The sequence below is a fragment of the Nilaparvata lugens genome, chromosome 3, assembly GCF_014356525.2.
Source record: "Nilaparvata lugens isolate BPH chromosome 3, ASM1435652v1, whole genome shotgun sequence".
In the NCBI taxonomy this organism is placed as follows: domain Eukaryota; kingdom Metazoa; phylum Arthropoda; class Insecta; order Hemiptera; family Delphacidae; genus Nilaparvata; species Nilaparvata lugens.
This window is the reverse complement of record NC_052506.1, coordinates 58,514,639-58,536,755: the sequence shown is the minus strand read 5'-3', so window position 1 is coordinate 58,536,755 and position 22,117 is coordinate 58,514,639. Positions and strand designations below refer to the sequence as shown.

The 22,117-nt window shown below is 34.3% G+C and overlaps 2 protein-coding genes across 2 annotated transcripts; both read right to left on the bottom strand.

The window, feature by feature from the left end:
- Positions 1 to 2,181: 2,181 nt before the first annotated feature.
- LOC111053961 (KICSTOR complex protein ITFG2) lies at positions 2,182 to 19,935 on the bottom strand. Its single transcript, XM_039422848.1, has 5 exons — positions 19,532 to 19,935; positions 18,922 to 19,187; positions 5,975 to 6,076; positions 4,682 to 4,976; positions 2,182 to 2,500 (listed from the first exon to the last, which is right to left on the bottom strand). The coding sequence occupies exons 1-5, from the start codon at positions 19,898 to 19,900 to the stop codon at positions 2,327 to 2,329; spliced, it is 1,206 nt and encodes a 401-aa protein (XP_039278782.1). The 5' UTR covers positions 19,901 to 19,935; the 3' UTR covers positions 2,182 to 2,326.
- Positions 19,902 to 20,472, bottom strand: LOC120350510 (mitochondrial inner membrane protease subunit 2). The gene has a single exon (XM_039424156.1). The coding sequence runs from the start codon at positions 20,432 to 20,434 to the stop codon at positions 19,937 to 19,939; it is 498 nt and encodes a 165-aa protein (XP_039280090.1). The 5' UTR covers positions 20,435 to 20,472; the 3' UTR covers positions 19,902 to 19,936.
- Positions 20,473 to 22,117: the final 1,645 nt, after the last annotated feature.

Genomic DNA, 22,117 nt, shown 5'->3' with positions numbered 1-22,117 from the left:
AATAATCAAATACAAACAAGGAGCAAAATTTAATCTTCAATTTGAGCCAGGTTATTTTTACAGTTAAACTCTGCATTAATGAACAATAAAAAAGAGCAAAAACTCACCAAATTTATTCCAATCTTGACTACTTGCCCTTCGAAGCCTTTATTGGGTGTTTTGGTCAGGTTCAGGGTGGGACGAAATCTGGGAATAGACAGGTTCTTGCTTACGGGCTGCCTTTTCGTTGATTCTGTGTTCAACTTGCAGGTTATGCACTGTGTTTCGAACAAAGCTCAAACTGGATTCTTTATAAATTCAAATCCAATTCAAATTAATTCAATTCAATACTATTTATGCTGTTATATTCATAATTCACACACACTACACTCAAACAATTCACAAGAAATTTCCGATCGAAAATTACATGACAAACACAAATTTGGTCTTGCAAAAAAACGGGCCGACGAAACAAGACAGAGAAGACTTACAAAAACATCCACAATGCCAAGCAGCAGGACGGTCTGCGCTGGCGCAAACACAAGCCTGCTATTGGCAGAACTACAGTCTGGCATTCTGGCACTACAATTCGAGTTCTCTGGCCAGACCACAGGGTTTTGCTATATCGCTTGTATTTCAATAACCGTTCAAGATATTCAACCGTTTTTCTAGACGAAAATATTTAAAAAAATTTCCTCTACAATTTTTGTTTTATAAAATTTTCCTCTAAAACGCATATTGTTTTAGTTATAACCTTCAAAAGCTCAAAAAACTTTTTTTTCTGAATTTGTTCAAATTTCATTCCATTATAACTTCTTTTGTGCGAGAGATACAGAGACATTTTGAATCTATGAAATTTAGAGCGTTCTTTCAACTTTAGAACGATATATCTTCATGCGCTGTACGTAAAAAAATGAGTTCTCCAGCGCCCTCCAAAGAAAACCCTGTATGATTTCTGGTGCGTTTTTCCATATGCATGAGGTAACAAGCTAGAACTATAAAATCGATTTTTCATGACTGCTTCAAGATAGAGACTTTCAAATGGTCTCAATCTCTTCGTTACAACAAGACGAATAAGAATATTGATGATGGAAACAGACGAAAATATTTGAGATTACTGCGAATACATATAAAGTGTGGAAAGTAAAATATTGTCCCCAAAAAATGTATGTTTCAAGTTTTTGAAGGTGAATAAATAATGGAAAGAGTGGTCGAAATGAGATGATTCTCTCGGTCATCATTGTTTGGTTAACTTTTAACACTTGTAAAACCGAACCGATATCTCTCACAATAACTGAATAACAAGCTACATAAAAATTTCTGTCTATAATGACCGCCATCTTGTATTTTTCAAAACTTGAAACATACATTTTTCGGGGACAATATTTTACTTTCCACACTGTATATGTATTCGCAGTAATCTCAAATATTTTCGTTTGTTTCCATCATCAATATTCTTATTCGTCTTGTTGTAAAGTAGCAAAGTAGATCCAAGCTAATCCACGAAAAGCAACCCACGCCTGGGATGTTTTGTAAACAATTGCTATAAAATTATTCATAATCAACAGCTAACAGGTGGATTATTCATTGCATGTATTACACAGATGTCTAGAGAATCCTAGCAATGGTTTACAAAATATCCCAAGGCGTGGGTTGCTTTTCGTGGAATAGCATGGTTCTACTTTGCGGCAGGCCTGAAAAGACCATCGCACAACTCACGTCTGAAAACTGTTTTTTGGCCGCCAAATTGAAAAATGAACAGGATTCATCTACATTCATTGAGCAATCTATGTGATTTAATTTAGTAAAAATTTACGATTATGAACAAATTACTAATTCATGAATTAAGTTGTTGACTAAATAACCAATTTATGAATAACAAGATGACAGACAATATAAGGAACTTGAGGTCTCGCCCTTACAATGCTATGAGCGAAGCTATAAAAAAGAAAAACACATCAAATATAAAACAATTATAATTTAGAAATATATTAATGTTTATAGTAAGTAAGTAGATGTCGAAGGCACTTGGAAGAGGGGAAAACCAAGGAAGAAATGAAAAAATTGAATCGCTCAAGATCTTGCAGAGAAGGGACTAACACCAAACGAAGCTCACGACCGAGACTCCTGGAAGAGATTGACCTGAAACGTCGACCCCATCTCAGTGGGAAAAGGCAGAGAAGAAGAAGAAGACGACGTAAGTAAGAAGATGCAATAAACTTTTATTAATTCAACATTTTATTTTTACTAGTTTTATTGTAATTCTGATTAGAACTAATTTACAAATAGATCAGATCACATATTTCGCACATAAGACGGATGCCATAATTCTATCTGAGTTTCAAACCTACAAACTGTGTTTATTGTATAAGCACCACTCAATAAGAGCTTTAAGTTTTTTCTTATCTGAAACAACATCTTGGGCGCATATTTCATTGATTGTATCCTTCTGCTCCACTACTTTGAACATTAGACTTTTGGATGCCAGACTAGCAAGTTTCACATTATGGTAAATGTATACCTGCAAACGAGATTGTACACAAATTAGATGGTTCATGACAGATTATATAAAACAGTGTATCAATAATTTAAATAATAACATTATCTCTTCTGCTGAGTTCTATCAAGCCATCAATTTTTATTCGGGATTAGCGCAATGCTTAGTTGACATGATCAACTGATTCAATGCAATTCAAATTGGTCAAGGTCGGTGCAACCCAGCATTTAATGTAAAAATGGTTATAAAATGTTCAGTCTGAGAGTGAAAGTACTGTATAATGGAACAGCCTGAATCTGCAGCACAAAGCTCCTCTTGCTTTGTAAATTCATTCTTAATGCGAATTCTCTAGTGATGACATAGTTCGTTTTGAACGTTCATAACTGAATTTAATCAAGTAGATAACTGCAAATACACCATATCAACCATGAATCACTGTAGATACACCCCTTATAATCAGTTCCATCAACTTACTCAGCGGAGTACAACCTTCAAGAATTTAGAGAAGAAATTGTTAGTAAAAAATTGAAAGTTCATAAAAATGCCTATTATAGCGCATTAATATAATTCTAATTATAACATTTTGATATAATTTTAAAATTGTTTGAAAACCTGAAAAAAAAGAAATTGGAAGAAATTGCCCTGCTAAGTTAAATATTTGATCCAATGAATTATTTTCAAGTGGAGTTCAAGTGGAGTGATGAGTTCAAAAAACTCATTCTAGTGTTTTCACATTCATCTTGTGGGATTTGATGTTCTGTAAGCTAATGCGCACTCTTAGGGCCAGATCACATTAAACGATTTTTCAAACGTTTTTTAGGCGACAACCCAATCAGCCAATCGAAGAGCTTCCTTTCCTGTCGACTCTAAAAACGCCTGGCAACGCTTAATATGGTCTGGCCCTTGAAACTTTCTTTTCGGGTTGACCGATTGACTGCTCCTCAGAGATTTTCAGACCTATCATTCTTCAAGAGATATGTGTTTGAATGAAAAAGAGCAAGAAATTGTAAAAAACCACAGATTTATTGATACTTAGGAAGACCGGTTTCGGTTTGGACAATGGTGTAATAACCGGGACCGGTCTTTCTAAGTATCAATAAATCTGTGGTTTTTTGACAATTTCTTGGTCTTTTTCATCCAATATGAATAATTACCACAATATCAACTTCTCAACTACACAAAAAAAAGATATGTGTTTATATCGTATTACTAGGAAGCCTTGAAACTTCAATATTCACTTGAAAACACACGGTATTTGCACCTTTGAAATAAATATTTTTCAAGAATAGATTAATTCAGAATGCTAGAAATGATATAGCCGACTCTTAATCGATTTGAAAACATGAATACATAATGCTCTAGTATGCAGCACAAAATTAAATACCTCTATCAGAAACTACTTAATCAACAGAAGGGCATATTTCACAAATGGACAGACTAAATAGAAATAAAAATTATAAATTTGGCACTATACACTACAAAGTGATTATAAAAGGACTTTACAACTTTGAAAGCACATAAATATTTATTGAATCTACTCACAGAATTGAGAAAGGCGTCATTTTGTTGCAAAACACTTCAAGTTTAAGGTGTGGGAGTAATTTTGGTTCGATGTGACAGCCGTTGGATGCAACATACATCGCACCGATAATCGATTCCTTGCCACATTCGTACCAGCATTTCAGGCGTGACTTGTGCAACCGCAGCGATCTGATTGTTATCCGATTTCGGAGATTTTTTAGACCTCTAAAACAATCTATCTCAGACAATCTAAAAGACCTCCGAAATCGGATATCAATCAGATCGCTGCCGTTGCACAAGTCACGCCTGAAATGCTGGTACAAGTGTGGCAAGAAATCGTTTATTGGTCGGATGTATGTTGCATCCAACGGCTGTCACATCAAACCAAAATTACTCCCACACCTTAAACTTGAGGTGTTTTGCAACAAAATGCCGCCTTTCTAATTCTGTAAGTGAATTCAATGAATATTTATGTGATTTTAAAGTTGTAAAGTCCTTTTATAATCATCCTGTATATTACTATTAAGAGTTTGAAGAGAACATAAATAAATAAATTTATATTTTTAATGATAATATGATATGTTATATTATAAAGAGTTTGTAATATGTTTTGAATATTCTAATTGGCAATAAAAATTGAATTGAAATTGATTTGAATAAATATATTCTTCTTCTGCTACTCACCTTATTGCTGAATGTGGTGTAGATTAAACAAGGGACAGGAGAAGTGGCAGTTGATATTGAATACATTCCGGCGCAGAATCCTGCCACTGACTCCTCCAATTGGAAGCTGACACTATGCTTGCTTTGATCGATTATATAGGTTTGGCCGTCCCAGGAGCAAGCTATAATCTCGTCACGGCCATCGCCAGTCACGTCCAGCTTGTTCAGAGCAAACAAACGGTGGTCTACCTGCATTGACCTCAAAACAAAATTAACATGAAATTGGATATTATTAGGGATTTTTAGTATGTAATGTTACAAGCCTGTACTGTATCACATAGCAACGCAATTAGGGTTTTCCTCCCTCCTTTCCTCTTGCCCTTTTGTACATTGGAGGAGTCTTCAAAGAATTCAAATTCAAATTGAGTTTTATTCACAAAATCATTACAAAATCAGTACATGTATAAATAATATGACACACTTATGAATTTTCCCCACATAGACAAGTCTGTGTTTGGAGAAAGAGTTCTAATGAAAAATAACTTGGAACTAAATGATAACCGGCCCCTAAATACCCCATAATGTCCCCTGAATCTGTACCCTTTTTCTCTCAATCCGTCTGCACCGCGTAATCTGTGGTCTCTGCTGCTACAATTGACTCTCCGTGCGTACTCTGTGGTCACACGACCGTTGGATTTAAAACTGCAGTCTGCTCGGTTGAGGAAGGAGACAAAATTCCCCCTATTTCTAATGTAAGTTTTTAAGTGTTTTCAATCTATTTATGTCTTGTGTCTCCTGTTCTAATTTATATATATATATATGTATATATATATATATATATATATATATATATATATATATATATATATATATATATATATATATATATATATATATATATATATATAGATATATATATATATAGGAGACAGGATATATATATAGCACTTAACAGAAAACACTTTAAAGTTTTATAATATAAATCTAAACAGGATACACATGACACGGATAGATTAAAAAAACTTACATTTAAACGAGAATTTTCGGGAGCTGGGCCCCCTTTGTCAATCAAACAGGAAGTGAAGTCCCTTCACTTTTAATCGTGATTAATTTCACAAGAAGCAATCAGAGCAGACATTTTTGATAATACGTCTTCTCTGATTAGTTCTCGTGGAATTAATCACGATTAAAATTTAACCGGCTGTTGTGCAATCGGCACTATGCATTTGATATTATTGTTACCACTCCACATATCCGGAATAGACAGGTACGATTACTGCTTTAGTATTTACACAGACAATAACAGATCATTACACATTTATAACACAAAAAATCTCACTTGAAATGTTCGGATTCCGCATCTTATTAGAAGACAAAGGATGGTAGTCAACACTAGCAAAGGGCGACTTTTCTTCTCTGCAAAAATAAACAAATCAATAAATCCCACTTTATTGTGTTCTCATAGTTTGTAACAAGTGATTCAAATTAAATGGAAGGAAAGCGGTGTATGAAATTGTACAGTGGAAAGGAGATGATAATTACAAAATGAAGATGCAGGTTTTTGAATTTTTGAAAATCGGAATATTGAGATTAATTTTGACAAAAGATTGCTTGTATTTCAGAAAGATCAATTATGTACAGTTTCGAAAAGAAACCTTCTAAAGGACCTCTGTGTACTCCAGCATTATCAATCCATGACCAACTTGCACTGGAAAGATTTTGTCATCAAAAAATTAAAAACACAAAATTCCACACTAATTACACTTAATCAAGATGGCATGCCAAGTAGGTGGATAAAACTTGTGATCTCCTCATCACCCAATGTGTAGAGTGGAAGGCTAAGCAATTTATCTCAGAGTACTTTCCTAAATGATTACGCTTTCAATGCATGAATACACTGGAAAGATCTATTGAATATCTTCAGTTTGCGAATGGGATAGCTACTATGTGATTTAGTCAGTCTTGAGTGAGGTAGGTTTATGTCATTTCGCCTCCTGGTGTTGTGCTCATGAAATTGGCTTCTTGCTTGCAGCGTATGAATCCGACCATTCACGAGTGTCAAGATGCTGAGTAAGTATTGGCTGAATTCCGTATCGAAATCATGTATCGCATGACCACTTTCCTATTCAGGAAAATAAAGTTGCATTGAAAATGGCGGATCCAAGATGGCGGACCAGATTTTTGAAGTAATAGTAAAGTAGTATTTTTAATTTGAGTAGGATCCCCAATCACGCCTACCTTGAAATCACATTTTTTTATGAGATACGAAGCCGTTCTGCTTTGAATAGTACTGATTAATAATGTGTATATCTTCGGAACGGTTTGGGATATCGATATACGTGCGGTTTCCGCCATTCGTTTTTTCTTAAAATTCCGTATCGAAATCATGTATCGCATGACCACCTTCCATTTGAAAAAACAAAGTTGCATTCAATATGGCGGGTCCAAGATGGCGGACCAGATTTTTGAAGTCATAGTAAAGTAGGTAGTATTTTCAATTTTAGTAGGATCCCCAATCACACCCACCGTCAAATTACCTTTGTGTATGAGATATTAAGCCGTTTTCGGACTTTTCACCCACCCTGTATATGAGGAAAAGCAGAGGGCCAAGAATTGAACCCTGTGGAACTCTGACGTTGATCTGTAGTGCTTGAGATTTGACTCCATCAATTGTCACAACTTGTCTGCGATCCAAAAGGTAACTCTCCATTGTTCTCAAGGCAACTCCACATACACCATATTTTGCAAGCTTCCCCAACAGTATATCATGGGAGACACAATCAAATGCTTTTGTTAAATCACAGAGTCATAGCAATCAAATTCTAATATTTCATTGCCTGAAGTATGGTCTCAACCAGGCGTTGAACAGCATCTGTGGTTGATTTCCCTCGGTGAAAGCCAAACTGATTTTTGTGAAAAAGGAATTTTTCTCAAAATAGGCAGAAAGCTGAATGAACATGACTGACTCTAAAATCCTTGCAGAAAGTGGTATGAGTGATACAAGTTTGTAGTTGGTCAGTTCTTCTGGTCACCTTTTTAAAAAAATTGGCACTGTCCTCACTATCTTGAAAAGGTCTGGGAAAACACCCTGCCCCTGACAGTCATTTATCAGTTCACTTAAAGGTAGCGCTATTGAAGTGATCACTGGTTTTATCAAGGCTGTAGACAAGCCATAAATGTCAGGACTAGTTGAGTTCTTGAAGCCTTTCAAAATCTTGACCTAATCCATTCGGGTTATTCTCTTCCACTTGATAAGCTTACAGTGTTTTGAAAAGGGACTCCTTGGACTTGCACTCTTTTTTAGAAGATGTCGTTCATTTTGGGATTTGTTAATTACATTACATGCTGCTTAACAAGTGTTTGATGGTTGGCTTATAGTCATTTAATGTTGGATTTCTTGGTGTCAGATACTTCCTGATGGTAGATCTTTTTGAGTCTGGGATAGGTTCTGTAATAACTTGTCTTCAGTTCCTCAGTCGTAGCAGATCTGTATAAATTGTTAGCAATAATACTAGAATTTCAATTTTGGCTAACTAAGCTGTATACCAGGAATTTTGAACACTGGCCTTATTCTTTGAACACTTTCTTTCTATACATAGAGAAGGCCGTTTTGATCTTGATGGGGAAAAATAATCAAAAACACTGATAAATTTGTTGAAAAACTGGCCAAATGCCACCTCAGGTTCGTTGCTGCCAGGATAACTCCAATTTACTCTTTCCAATGCTACAGCGAGAATTGAAAGGTTGGGCTTATCAATTTTCCTATGAGTAAAGTTGTATTTCGTCATCCAATCTGGGACATCCTTCACTGCTTCACACAACCCGGAGACTTTCATAACAAGAGCATAGGCCTATTGGCCGGCTACATCAGGATTTACCATCCAGGTGCAAAAAAGCACAACACCGAACAATATGCTGATTAAAGATTTCCACTTCTCTATGACTAGTAGTAAACAGAAGACCTCGCGCAGTTATAAACCACAGTCTCCTCTGATAGAATAGAATAGAATAGAAAAGACGTTTATTGAATAAATAAGTTACCTTAAGCGAACCTCAAAGAGGCTGCTTGACAAGGTACTATTATAGAAAACATGTAGATTCAAATATAATATACATATATCAGTGAACTTTATTTTTACTTAACAGCTGTTAAATTTACTTATCAGTTTATTACACTGTTAAATTTACTTACAGAATTTACTTAACAGTTAAAATTATCTCATGATATTAATTAATTAATTGTTGGCTCAGCTCTCAAAAATCTAAAGAGAGTTATAATATAGTCAACCTGAGCTTACATAAAAAAAATAGAACAGAAAGAATTACAACAATACAATACATTAATAATGAGTTACATTATGTTACATCTAAAGTGTAATTATTCAACCAAATCTTTAAATTTCTTTTCAATAGGCGCATATTAACAAACTCAGCACAATTATCGGGTAAATCATTGAAAGTTCTTGGTACAATGTAGATTAAGGTGTTTCTGGCTAAATTATTCGAAGTAAATGGTACATTCTTTAAATAATATAGATTAACTTTCATAACTAAATATTTTTTGCAGAAGTAATTTTCTAAAATCAAAGTAAACAGAAATATAACTTTTATATTCAAAACCTTGCATCTATTCAAAAGGTTCTCATATGAAATATCTCCCTGAGAATTGCTGACCAAACGTAAAATCTTCCTCTGTACCGAAGATATTCTCCTAAGATAAACATTGCTAGCAAATCCCCAACCTTGCAATCCATATCTCATAACAGACTCTCCCAAGGCTATATACATCATCCTCTTCACTTTATTGGGTATTAAATCTTTAATATAATACATTTTGGCCAATACCTGTTTGAGTCTATTACAAACATTTTTTACATGGATATCCCAACGAAAATGACTGTCAACTGTTACTCCTAAATACTTATAATTTATACAATTCGATATAAACTGACAATCTCTTGTACATATGAAAATATCTTGCTCCTGCAGTTGGAAACATTCACAGCAAATGGTGCTTAATTTTGGGTTCCCTAATTCTTTTCATGTAGGATGAGGTTATATGTAGCACCTTGGTTTTGGTAACGTTTATATTTAGACAATTATTAAGAGACCATTTAGCTAGAGTATTGGTATCATGTTGTAACCGGGTTTCAGCCACATCTAACGATTTATGAGAGGGAATCAACAAAATATCATCTGCAAACATAAAAATCTTACAGTGAATCAAATATCTAGGTAAGTCATTTGTGTAAAGAAAAAACAGCAAAGGTTCCAGGACTGATCCTTGAGGCACTCCCACATTTGAATTCCTCTCTTGACTAAATACGAGTTCCTAATTTTACCAACAAATTTTCTATTCTCCAGATAACTTTCAAATAACCTGAGTACAGGTCCTCTTATACCAACACTAGATAGCTTTTGTAATAAAATTTTATTATCTATAGTGTCGAAAGCTTTTGAAAAATCTATAAAAAGACAAAGGTTATGAACATATACTTCATAATACTGATATACTGATACTGTCCATCAGAGTAAATTCTATCCTTTACTGTCGTGTCGGCGAGATATCGGTGTATAAACGACTAATGGCAGTTTGGGTTGTTGTAACAATGCTACTAATTTGATGTAAACAGCTATATGCTATCATCAAAAGCTTACCGAGTTGAAAGCAGAGAAAAGTCGAGAGAAAATACTATGCTACTTCAAGTTATCAATTGCATGCCTCACTGCATGCAATTAATAGCCCACACAACAGCTGTTTTTCAGTACCGAGCAAAGTGAGGTCTAAGATTCAAGTCGATGGTTTTGCATTTGTCTATATGTTTATATGTTTATAGTTATGTTCGCATTCACAGTGAAACGCGGCAATAGATTTTCATGAAATTTGTCAGGTATGTTCCTTTTTGAATTTCAAAAGGAAAAGGAGTCTCCTTCTAACGCCAATATTACCGTAAAAATCAGACTATAGAATTATTCATCATAAATCAGCTGTCGAGTGGATTATTAATTGCATGCAATAGCGCATAAAATTTAATATCTCAAAGTAACTTAGCGAAAAATCAGCTGATGTGTGGACAATTAATTGCATGCTGTCACCTGGTCATATGGGACATATATATGAATCATATATTTATCTCATATTGATCAGGATTTTAGAGTTTTAAATTAGAAAAGTTTAATGAACAGTGTTTTTGTCTTTGAACAATCTTTGTCATCGACAGAAAGATTGTTTATTTCATTTGTTGTCAAAATTAACGTAGCTTCTCTTTTGTTTTTAATAACAAACGTGCCGCTTATGCGACTGATAAAAATATGTACTTGAAATGGCTTTCATGTTTGGCATTGACTGAGTTATATTTAATACCCAAAATTTTACTTTTGGAGTGAGTGGGTCAGTGTGTCAGTGTGTGAGCTCGTTCGATAGGACTGAAAGTTAAGTCCGGCTGATCCAGTGAAGGGGCTGGATTTCGGTTCGTTTAATAGTACAGTTATTCTGTCACAGATCGGGCAGTATGAAAATAATTGTATTGTTAAGGGAGACGGGTTCTGAGCCTATTCATTGGTTCAGTTAATATTTGTTCTTTTTAAAATACTAAAGTCGCGAAATACCAGTGGATGCCAAAGTGGGAAGCTATTTCAAAAAGGTAGGTGACTACTGAATCATTGTTCTTAAATTTTTCATAACCACAAACATTGAATCCTCATTAGCAGCAAGCGAGTGTTTTCCCCATTAATTCATATCAAATATTGTCTTATAATCAAAATAGTCTTGTTTTGTTCAAATGTATATATGTTAAAGATTCATTAATTAATGTTCTAGTTATTCTGTTCTTTTCTTGTTATCATAGTTTTTTCCCTTACATATTTAGTGTAGGCACATCGTGCTTACATATTTGGTGGAGGCTTCTTCTCCCGCTTCCATATTTTGCCTTACATATTTTGGTGGAGGCTTACAATGCCTCATTGAATGCAATCTTTATGCACTATTGAATGAACTATTGATTGCATGCTATTAATAACTAAAATAACATGGTATTGTCTCTAGACCTTTCTCTGTTTTGACCTCGGGCTAACCTGTTGCCAGTATGTCTTGAAGGAGTTTAGCTTTTGATGTTAGTATTTTTGATACACCACCCCCAACAGCCATTAGCCGTTTTCACACCGATATCTCACTGACAAGCTGACATACAGACAGGATTTATCTGATGGACAATATAAGAGGAGGCTGTGGTTCATAACTGCGCGAGGTCTACTGTTCACAGAACTACTAATAATCCACTCGACAGCTGATTTTTGATGAATAATAATTATATAGTCTGATTTTTACTCTAATATTGGCGTATGAAGGAAGCTCCTTTTTTATATTTTCCTTTAAATGCAAAATTTCCAAAAACCTTGTATAACGTCGACGCGCAATTAAAGGAACATACATACCTGTCAAATTTCATGGAAATCTATTACCGCGTTTTGCCGTAATTATATATGTTCGCCGAACATAAAAACATATAAACATAAATAGAAATGCAAAACCGTCGGGTTGAATCCTAGACACTTCGCTCGGTCAAAAATTCAAAATAATGTTATTATTGATATGAAAAGTAAAAAATTATCAGAAATGTTGACGCTAAATGTGATTTTGAAAGAATTATTTTGATAACTGATTTTTTTTCAGTTTTCAATACTTATGGAAATAATGAGTCATACAATGATGAGGCTGATAGCATTATTGATTATGACTAATATGTGCCAAGTGGCGTATCAAGGGGGGGATGTAACCCCCACCATTATGTGGAACCTGATTTTTTTGTGGCTGGATCAGCTTCAAAAAAATAGCATCTAATATCATATTTTCGTTATTATTGTACTATGTAAATCGACAAATATATAAGGGATGAGAGAATAGCACTGCAATAGCAATGATAATAATAATGAGCTATTTTCTTATAGACAGTAACGAGTGGTCTAGTGCGTAGGGAGTAGATAGCAGGGGATAGAGAAACTACAGATAGCACTTCAAAGTTAGATCACTTTTACCATCTATTATTATAAAGAAATTCAATATAGCTTATATTGCTCTAGTTGATTATAGTTTATTCAGTAGGGGTATTCACAATGTTGTTTTAGCCAGCTAAAGTGCTATTTGATAACTCTTGATTGTGATCGCCCCATCAGAAACCAACTACTATAAACAAAGGTCTATAAATGTTGGAATATAATAATTCATGTAAAACTATTGTATTATTTCTATTGTAAAGTCAAAATTATTTATGTGTTTGAACAACTATGGTGGCAGCACTGTCATGGTGACAACTCTTTATTCTTTAAAAGTAAAACTAAAACTTTATCAGGTTATGGGCCCAGATAATGGCCAAAAACGTAAAAACAAGTAAAAAGTTTAATCTTAAAACAAGTAAAACATGAAAAGTGATTATTGGTTTTTCTCTTAATAGTACAAGGTAACCTCGGTATGTAAAATCGTTTTCTTTGTGAGTTTCCCTTGTCAACTCTTTATTCTTTAAAAGTAAAACTAAAACTTTATCAGGTTATGGGCCCAGATAATGGCCAAAAACGTAAAAACAAGTAAAAAGTTTAATCTTAAAACAAGTAAAACATGAAAAGTGATTATTGGTTTTTCTCTTAAAATAATAGTACAAGGTAACCTCAAAATGGCGACGATGGACGGGGAAAATTATGTGCATAAGCTGAAGGATTCAGATTCATTCACTATGTGGGAATTTGAAATTAAAATATTACTTAAAGCTAAAGATCTGATGGATGTGGTAGATGGAACTGAAACTTCAGATTAACAGGGTGAAAGTGCTGATAAGATTAAGATTTTCAAAAACAAAGAGACAAAAGCTCAACATTACATCTTGATGACGCTGGACAATGATGTAAAAATACATATTATATCGTGTAATAGTGCCAAGGAAATGTATGACACATTGAAAAATTTATTTAAACGTGACACAACTCAACAAAAATGTGCTCTTCTTCAAGACTTTTATACATTCAAGTTCTCTACAGATAAAGACATGATGGGTAACCTAACATACATTCAAAACATCGCATACAAATTGAACAGACTTGACCAGAAAATCGATGAAACAATGGTGATTACTAAAATACTGAGTGTACTCCCAGAACAGTATAAACATTTTTCAAGTGCGTGGGATTCTACAGTAAACACGGAAAAGACTTTGGATAATCTAAAGGCTAGACTTCTCCAAGAAGAAATTAAATGGTCAGGTGAGAGCGAATCTCTGGCGTTTAAAACATTAAGACAAGAACGAGGTAAGATCAAGGCTTCTGCTTCCAATAGTAAGACAATAAAATGCTACTCCTGTAATGAATATGGACACATTCGTAATAACTGCCCAAATAACATGTCCAAACAAAAATTTTGTACTTATTGCAAAAAGTCAAATGTATTGAAAGTTGAAGCATATTGTGATTCAGATTATGCTGGTGATCTAAATGATAGAAAAAGCACAAGTGGGTATGTTATATTATTGGGAGGAGCACCAATTATTTGGAGCTCTAGAAAGCAACCAATTATTGCCTTATCCACAGCAGAAGCTGAGTATATTTCTGCTGCAGAGTGTTGTAAAGAATTAAAATATTTGAAGACATTCTTTCAGAATTGACTAACAAAACTATAAATACAGTACTTAATGTGGACAATCAAAGTGCTATCAAGCTAATTAAAAAGGTCGAATGAACAGGAAAAGTAAACACATTGATGTCAGATACCATTTTGTAAGCGAACAATTTCATAATGGCATGTTTGAAATAAAATATTGTTGTTCAGAAAAACAGCTAGCTGACATATTTACTAAACTATTATTGAGTAACAAATTTTCGAAGTTTAAAGATATGTCGGTGACTATGTAAAACAAGTAATACAAGTGATGACTTTCCAACAAGTAATTCTGATTGAAATCTTTATTATCATTTAAGAAATAACAATTTAGATGTAAACTGATTTTTTGTTAAAACATTTTGACATTAATGAGGAGTGTTGGAATATAATAATTCATGTAAAACTATATTTTGTATTATTTCTATTGTAATGTCAAAATTATTTATGTGTTTGAACAACTATGGTGGCAGCACTGTCATGGTGATTAAAACGCAGTCGGTATGTAAAATCGTTTTCTTTGTGAGTTTCCCTCAACTCTTTATTCTTTAAAACTTCATCAATAAATACCTTGTATTTATGCAAGGTATAAATAGATATAATACAAGGTATTTGTAGACCTTGGCTTAAGTCAAAATGCCTTATTGCCCTATTTTTGCCTCAATGACAAAATCACCATTTTATGGGGTTCTAGTTCACCAATTTATCAGCTGCTATCATTATAGATTGAACAACATGATGTGTTATTTTGTTATATTGTTCAAGGGATATTGCTTGGCTTTGAATTGTAAAATAAATTGTTCTGACAGAATAATAATAATATTTAGATTCCAACTAGGAACTGAATTGTTGATTTTTAGATTTTATTGATCGGGAACTTGAAACTCTTTTTGAAGTTGGCCTCGCATATTTCTGTCTTGTCCCAATGCCTTATGAATCATAATCCTCAAGTTACAAGAATAAGAACAATTTTTAAAAGATTCAAATTTTTGAATTGGATTCGATTTTCGAATGTACCGCCATAAAGACCCCATAGAATGGCTGCTTCACAAGGAACCTGTATAACTTTGCTATAAGCCAAGGTCTATAAATACAGGTCATGACACAATCCCGTGATGCATTACAAAATCACCATTTGATGGGGTCCTAGTACACCAATTTTTAAATTTGTAGATTGAACAACATGATGTGTTATTTTGTTCAAGGAATATTGCTTGGCTTTGAATTGTAAAAAAATTCTTCCGACAGAATAATAATATTTAGATCCCAACTAGGAACTGAATTGTTGATTTTTATTTTTAAGTGATTGGGAACTTTAAAAACTGTTTTCGAGGTTAGCCTTTTGTCCCTATGCCTTATAAATCATAACAAGTTACAAGAATAGGAACAATTTTTAATAATAAAAAAATGAATTATTGAACCATTTATTATTTAAATTTCATTATTAAAAAATCAAAATCCTGAATTTACATATTATCTGAACCAGAATATTGTTTTTAAAAAACATTATGCATGAGTTTGTTATGAGCAGATTTGGAATTTCAAATGTACCGCCTATAAAGACCCCACATAATGGCCGCTTCATAAGGAACACGAGTGTCATGACCTGTATTTATAGACCTTGCTATAAGCTAACTGCAATAGCGTTCCAAGCGGATAATTTGTGTAACTCAAAGTTCATAACCTCACTTTTGCTACCAAATATGAGGAAAACAAATATGGCCGCCGTTTTAACAGAGATAGCTGGAGTTAGCGGACTCAATCCTGCGCTATCTGCTATCTCGTATGCTATTTTTTTTCTAACGTACTACTATAGCATTGAGTTAACACAGACTTAGCAAATAGCAGGAGTTAGCGGATAGTTCGACTTAGCCAGCTAACTCCAACATTGTGAATACCCCTAGTTTCATGCATATCCTTAAACAAAGCTCCAGCAGCTTCTCCTAGAGAGTACCCCCGAAAACTACACAGTTATTATGAAAGGGCATAGTTGCTACCATGGACAGGAGGGACACATCCCTCTAATACTAGTAATTCTGAGAATAGTAGACGTCGCGCAGTTATAAACCACAGCCTCCTCTTATACTGTCCATCAGAGTAAATCCTGTCTGTATGTCGTGTCGGCGAGATATCGGTGTGAAAACGGCTAATGGCTGTTGGGGTTGGTGTATCAAAAATGCTAACATCAAAAGCTAATCTCCTTCAAGACATACTGGCAACAGGTTAGCCCGAGGTCAAAACAGAGAAAGGTCCAGAGACAATACTATGTTATTTTAGTTATTAATTGCATGCGTTATCGCATGCAATCAATAGTTCATTCAATAGTGCATAAAAATTGCATTCAATGAGGCATGCAATTAATTGTCCACACAGCAGCTGATTTTTTAACAAGCTACATTGATATATTAATTGCATGCGCTATTGCATGCTATTAAAATATAAAGAGAAATGCAAAAAAACCGTCGACTTGAATCTTAGACATCACTTCGCTCGGTCAATTGAAAAAAATGTTTTACCCCCCCCCCCACAAAAAAAACAATGTGAGTTTGAATACTCGAGTAAAAATAAATTAAATTTGGAAAAAATTGATAATCAAGTTAAAACCAAGCCTATAAAGTCGGTTGAAATAGTGCTTTATTGGAGCCAAATTTTAAGCATTCTAGCTTGTTATCAGAATAATGAGTAGGCCTTCTATAAAATCACTATTTTTTTAAACAATAAAATGACAAATGAAATTCTACTGCATTCCATTATATTTATCAAAAACCAATAGGTCTATAACATTTTAAAGGGAAAATAGAAATAATAAGTGGCCTACTGATCACCAAAAAATCTTGAATGGAATGTTTGTTTTCACGTGGGAATTGCGTAAAATCACACCAAATTGAAGGTATATTTTCAAAATTTTCCGGGGGAGGGCCAGCCCCCCGTGGGTGAGGGGTATTCCAAACCCCCCACAACCCCCGGTGTCTCCCTCGAAGTTTAAGTGCTCTCTACTCCAATGTTATGATCCCCCCGAATTTTTTTCTGGCTACGCCACTGTATGTACCTAGTATGACTAGTATATATCTCCTTTGTATTGTAGTATTACAAATTTTATCTAAAAAATCTGGTGTAGCGCACTCACACAACTTTCCTTGCTGTTATCACATGACGCTAGTGTCCACGCGCATCTCAAGTCTACTTATAAACAAGATCTGAGCCAGCTGGTGACAGGACAATAACGCTGGAGACACACGAGGTCTGCTATCTCTTCATAGTGAATCATTTAATAGAATCAACAGTTGCCAACAGTTTGCAATTGGATGATCACATTTTCACGAATTTCGAGCTTATTTTCAATTTCAGGTGAAAATGTTATTAAACATTATTTGTAAAGATTCTCATGCTAAATCTTTTCCACTCGAAATTTTTTGTTTAAATTGTATCTGAAGCCTGATAATTGAAAATCAATGACTATTCTAGGTATAAATTTGATCAAAATCGTTGGAGCCGTTTTAAAGAAAACCGCGAAAACCCCTGTTTTTGACAACATTTTCGCCATTTCAGCCGCCATCTTGAATTACATTTGATCGAAATTGTTCTTGTCTGATCCTTATATTGTAAGGACCTTAAGTTCCGAATTTCAAGTCATTCCGTTAATTGGGAGATGAGATATCGTGTACACAGACGCAAATACACTCATTCACACACACACATACAGACCAATACCCAAAAATCAATCTTTTGGACTCAGGGGACCTTGAAACGTATAGAAATTTAGAAATTGAGATACCTTAATTTTTTTGTAAAGCAATACTTTCCTTACGTATGGTAATAGGGCAAGGAAAGTGAAAGAAGTATTTCCATGTTACTAATAAAATGTATTTCATATGCACAGGACATAGATTCATGGAAAAGGCTTGTGGAGTAGGCGAAGGCTCTTCAAGGGCCGTAGAGCCAATGTGTAGTAGCAAAATTTATTTTACCTAGTTATTAGTAACTAGATTTTTTATAGAGTTTATTAAGCCTATATATTTTTATCTCAACTATATAATAATGTAAATTTTTCAGAATTGTTTCATTATTCTTAATTTCAAAATGTGATTCTTATTCGTTTCGCGCTTTGTGGGGTGGTAGTTAAATACTCCGTTGGTTGCCATATACTCTCAAGATTAAATTTTTTGAGAACCCACTAATGGATTTACTTAAATTTCCATGTTGGAAAGTTATCGATTGAAATTATTGAGCATTTTTATTAAAAACAGTGATGTGAACATACTTAAATTATTTTTATCGAACTATCGAGCAGCCTCCCACTAAAGGCTAGAATCTATGTGACGGGATGCATTAATTTAGAAAAACATGATTATGTATTCAATTTTTGTCAATGATCACAGAATTGTACTTTAAATTTTTTAAGCTTATATAATTAAAAATAATATATGTTTATTTCCAATACATTTTACGGTAGAGTAGCTCTAACCGAATGATTAGCATCCAGAATGTTATTATAATTAAATTTTATGCATGATCCTCTCAAATGAAGTTTAGATCCTTAATGTTATTCAGGCGGCTTCTGTGAGACAAAATTTGTCTTTCAGTTGTAATAAGAACAATGAATTCTGATAATATCACGTACTTGTTATTCTCATCGTTGTTCAGTGCCTCAGTTCGAATTCGCATGTATGTGCCACCAGGTTGAGAGATTAAAAGGTACGGAACAGCTTGCGGCCCGTGATTGAGAGTAAGCGAACCTATTTGCCTGGCACACTCCCACTTGTTGAGGCAAACAAGTTTTCCACCACTGACACTCCTGTGCCAGCGATAGGACCGCACCACGCGATCTGTCAGTCCCATCACAAGCTCCTGTTTGCCATCATTGTCTATATCACCCAACAATATCATCTGAAAGTTAGAAGCATCAGTCAAAGTTAGAAGCATGCCAGAAATCAAACGTTTTGATTGATTTATGTTTTTCTATAGTGCCACGTTGTAAAGCAAATTTAACAGCAATATAGTACAGTATTCAACAAACATGGGAAACCCCTTCAAATGTTCGAAATATAGATTAAACCAAATATTTTTGTACACTCCTGTGGCCCCATACTAACCCGTATCAATCTACAAATTCATTCACAACTGAACACCTATTAATGGAGATTAAACAATTTTTTGTAGAAAGTTTGTGAGTTGAAGGAGCTTAACATAACATGTATATTATAATGTTATTCAATCATTATTCATCATACCTTTGTATTGGGTGGAATTCGCTGGATATGTATTCGCTGCAATTTACCACTAACATTACTTTCTTCCAGTTCTTCTGTTTTCGGCTGCAATGAAAGGTATATGTGACACCATCCGTCTCCACAGATTACTATGAGAGCATTACTTCCACAATTCATTACATCTCCGACACCGATAGCTGAGACCATTCCCAAACCACTCAATTTTTGCCAACACTTATCTCCTTTAAAAATCAGAATATCACCGTCTGAGCTACCAATAATGAGCTCTGAATGACCATCATTATCAACATCACCCAAAGTGATAGCATTTTTAAAAACATTACCACTGAATTCAAATTCTATTCTTTCAACAAAACATACAGCCCGCATTTTTAAAATAATAAATAAACACCTAAGTTAATTAGTTTATATTTCAATCTTCATATTAACTGGTTTTCTGTTATTGGGTACTTCTGAGTCTACATATTGCCATCTTTCTGGAGGCCAAACAATAGCAGATGCTTTTGCTGTAATAAGAGCAAGAGAAACTGGTCCAAATAAATTGGAGTCCAAGGAGTGTCCTGTATGATCGCCCTCTACCCAACAGTGTCCTTCTGGTATTCTAACAAAAGGTTTTTTATAACCTAAAGTATTAATTATATCACCTTCAAGTCCAACTATCCGCTTGATCAGAGTTTGATCTGGATCCTTCGGGGAGAATAAAGAAACAACATCTCCCCGAGAAACTTCATAGAATCTGACAGCCCATCTATTTAGGAATACATAATCAGTAACAGAATCTGGGTTCAACGACGGCTGCATGGATATTCCATCCACTCGAGCAACATAACCAAACACATCTATTATAGTAACACCAACTGGAACGCCAATAATAATAGAACGTAAAATTTTCTTCAAAGACATGGAACACCCTTTTTTTAAATTTACAGTATTTCACACTCTTACAAAATTTCACCGCAGAAAGAAATACATAGGAAGTATGAATAAATTCATAAAACAATTTTTAACCTTCAAAATACATCAACAAGACAAAAAGCAGATAGCAGAACAAGAAAAACACGGAAAATGGAATTTGAACGCAACCAGTTATAGAATAGACAAGCCTAATTGTATATTCAAGTTGATGAAGCCAACATCTACTGCCATATTGCTCTATTGTGACGTCCCTGTGGTGGTGACGTCACGCATCGTATAGAAATTATAGAAAACTTTTTTGTACAGTTTGTTGTGTAAGTGTTTGTGGTGTTTAAATTACATTGTTTTCCATAGCAGCTTGCAACATATATTACACTTTTCTACTTAAGAAACTATTATTTACATTCGTAAAATGAATCTGCAGTAAATGCAATTTACTTGCAATAATAATGTTATATGGTAAATTTATAACTTGAACTTAACCTCTCAACCGATATAGTTTTTGCCCGTAGTTAGAAATAACCTAAAAACACCATGAATCTGAAATAGCCACAATCTATACAAAAAGTTTTCAGAGGCTAGACTTCCCAGCGTGTCTATTCTTCTATAACTCCTTGCTATAACTTGTCTAAGAACGTAACATGCATTCAGAGGAACTTGGAATTTTGATGAGAAAGGAGAGATCCAAATTGGTTGAGTTCAAAGCCATTGATCGGTGAGTGAACGAAGAGATCGGTGAGTGAACGTGGCTCTGAACGAAGTACTGTTATGTCATTGATCAATGCATAGACTCACATGAAGCACTAGATTTTTTGGAATTGAAATAGGCCATTAAGGGGACAGCCTGGAAGATTATTACATACTAAAGATCTTGAAGATTTTTGTAATCTATAATATTACAAAAAATATATTATATAATATCTCGCGCTGAAATACCTCAATGGAACCTTTGATTCCAAGTAAGAGCTAGCATTGGGAAGGCATAGGAATGGTGCGTTTATACCTCTTCAAGGTCTTTGGTCTAACTAATAAGAAAAAAAAATGTCATATCCGGTTCATTCTCTGATCAGCTAATCATACTTTTCCACTGATGGAAAAGAATGTAAATAGAGTAGCTGAACGTAAACAGACATGGCTAAATATGAGGGTTGTTGGCAAATAATGGACTCCATTATAATGTATTTGGGAGCAGAGACTTGCATGATTACATAAATTCAATAACATTTAAAATATTTTACAATGCATTCAAAACTACTCCAATCACCTGATGGTTTTCCATTTTAATTTATTACAATGAAATAGGTTATGTTCTAGTTATGTATACAAAATATGATCACCAGGGGAAACATCTGTCAGTCATGACTCATGAGCAACCGTTCAGCCACAGAAAACACACAAAATGGAAGGTATCAATCTAACCAAGATAGCAAGATTTGAGTGCACCAAGACCAGGACACATGACTGCATCATCTTGTTAGAAATTAAAACTACTGCTGCATTACAATGCTACACTTTCTTTCAAGATGGCGGATTATAGCGTCAGGATACTAGCAGACTTTCCATTCTGTGGTTCATCTGTTATCAGGTTTTTTACTGAAAGTAAAAAAAAGCGCAGTGGCTACAGTTACGGTAACCGTAGCTCCAGTTCGCGTTCCGGTAAAGTTATGACCT

Excerpts from the sequence above, each read along its gene's own strand:
- LOC120350510 (XM_039424156.1), bottom strand. The coding sequence starts at position 20,434 with ATGTCTTTGAAGAAAATTTTACGTTCTATTATTATTGGCGTTCCAGTT.
- LOC111053961 (XM_039422848.1), bottom strand. The coding sequence starts at position 19,900 with ATGCGGGCTGTATGTTTTGTTGAAAGAATAGAATTTGAATTCAGTGGT. Across the intron at positions 6,077-18,921 it reads AACAACGATGAGAATAACAA|AGAAGAAAAGTCGCCCTTTG; the intron begins GTACGTGATATT and ends TTATTTTTGCAG. Across the intron at positions 2,501-4,681 it reads ACACCACATTCAGCAATAAG|GTATACATTTACCATAATGT; the intron begins GTGAGTAGCAGA and ends TCTCGTTTGCAG.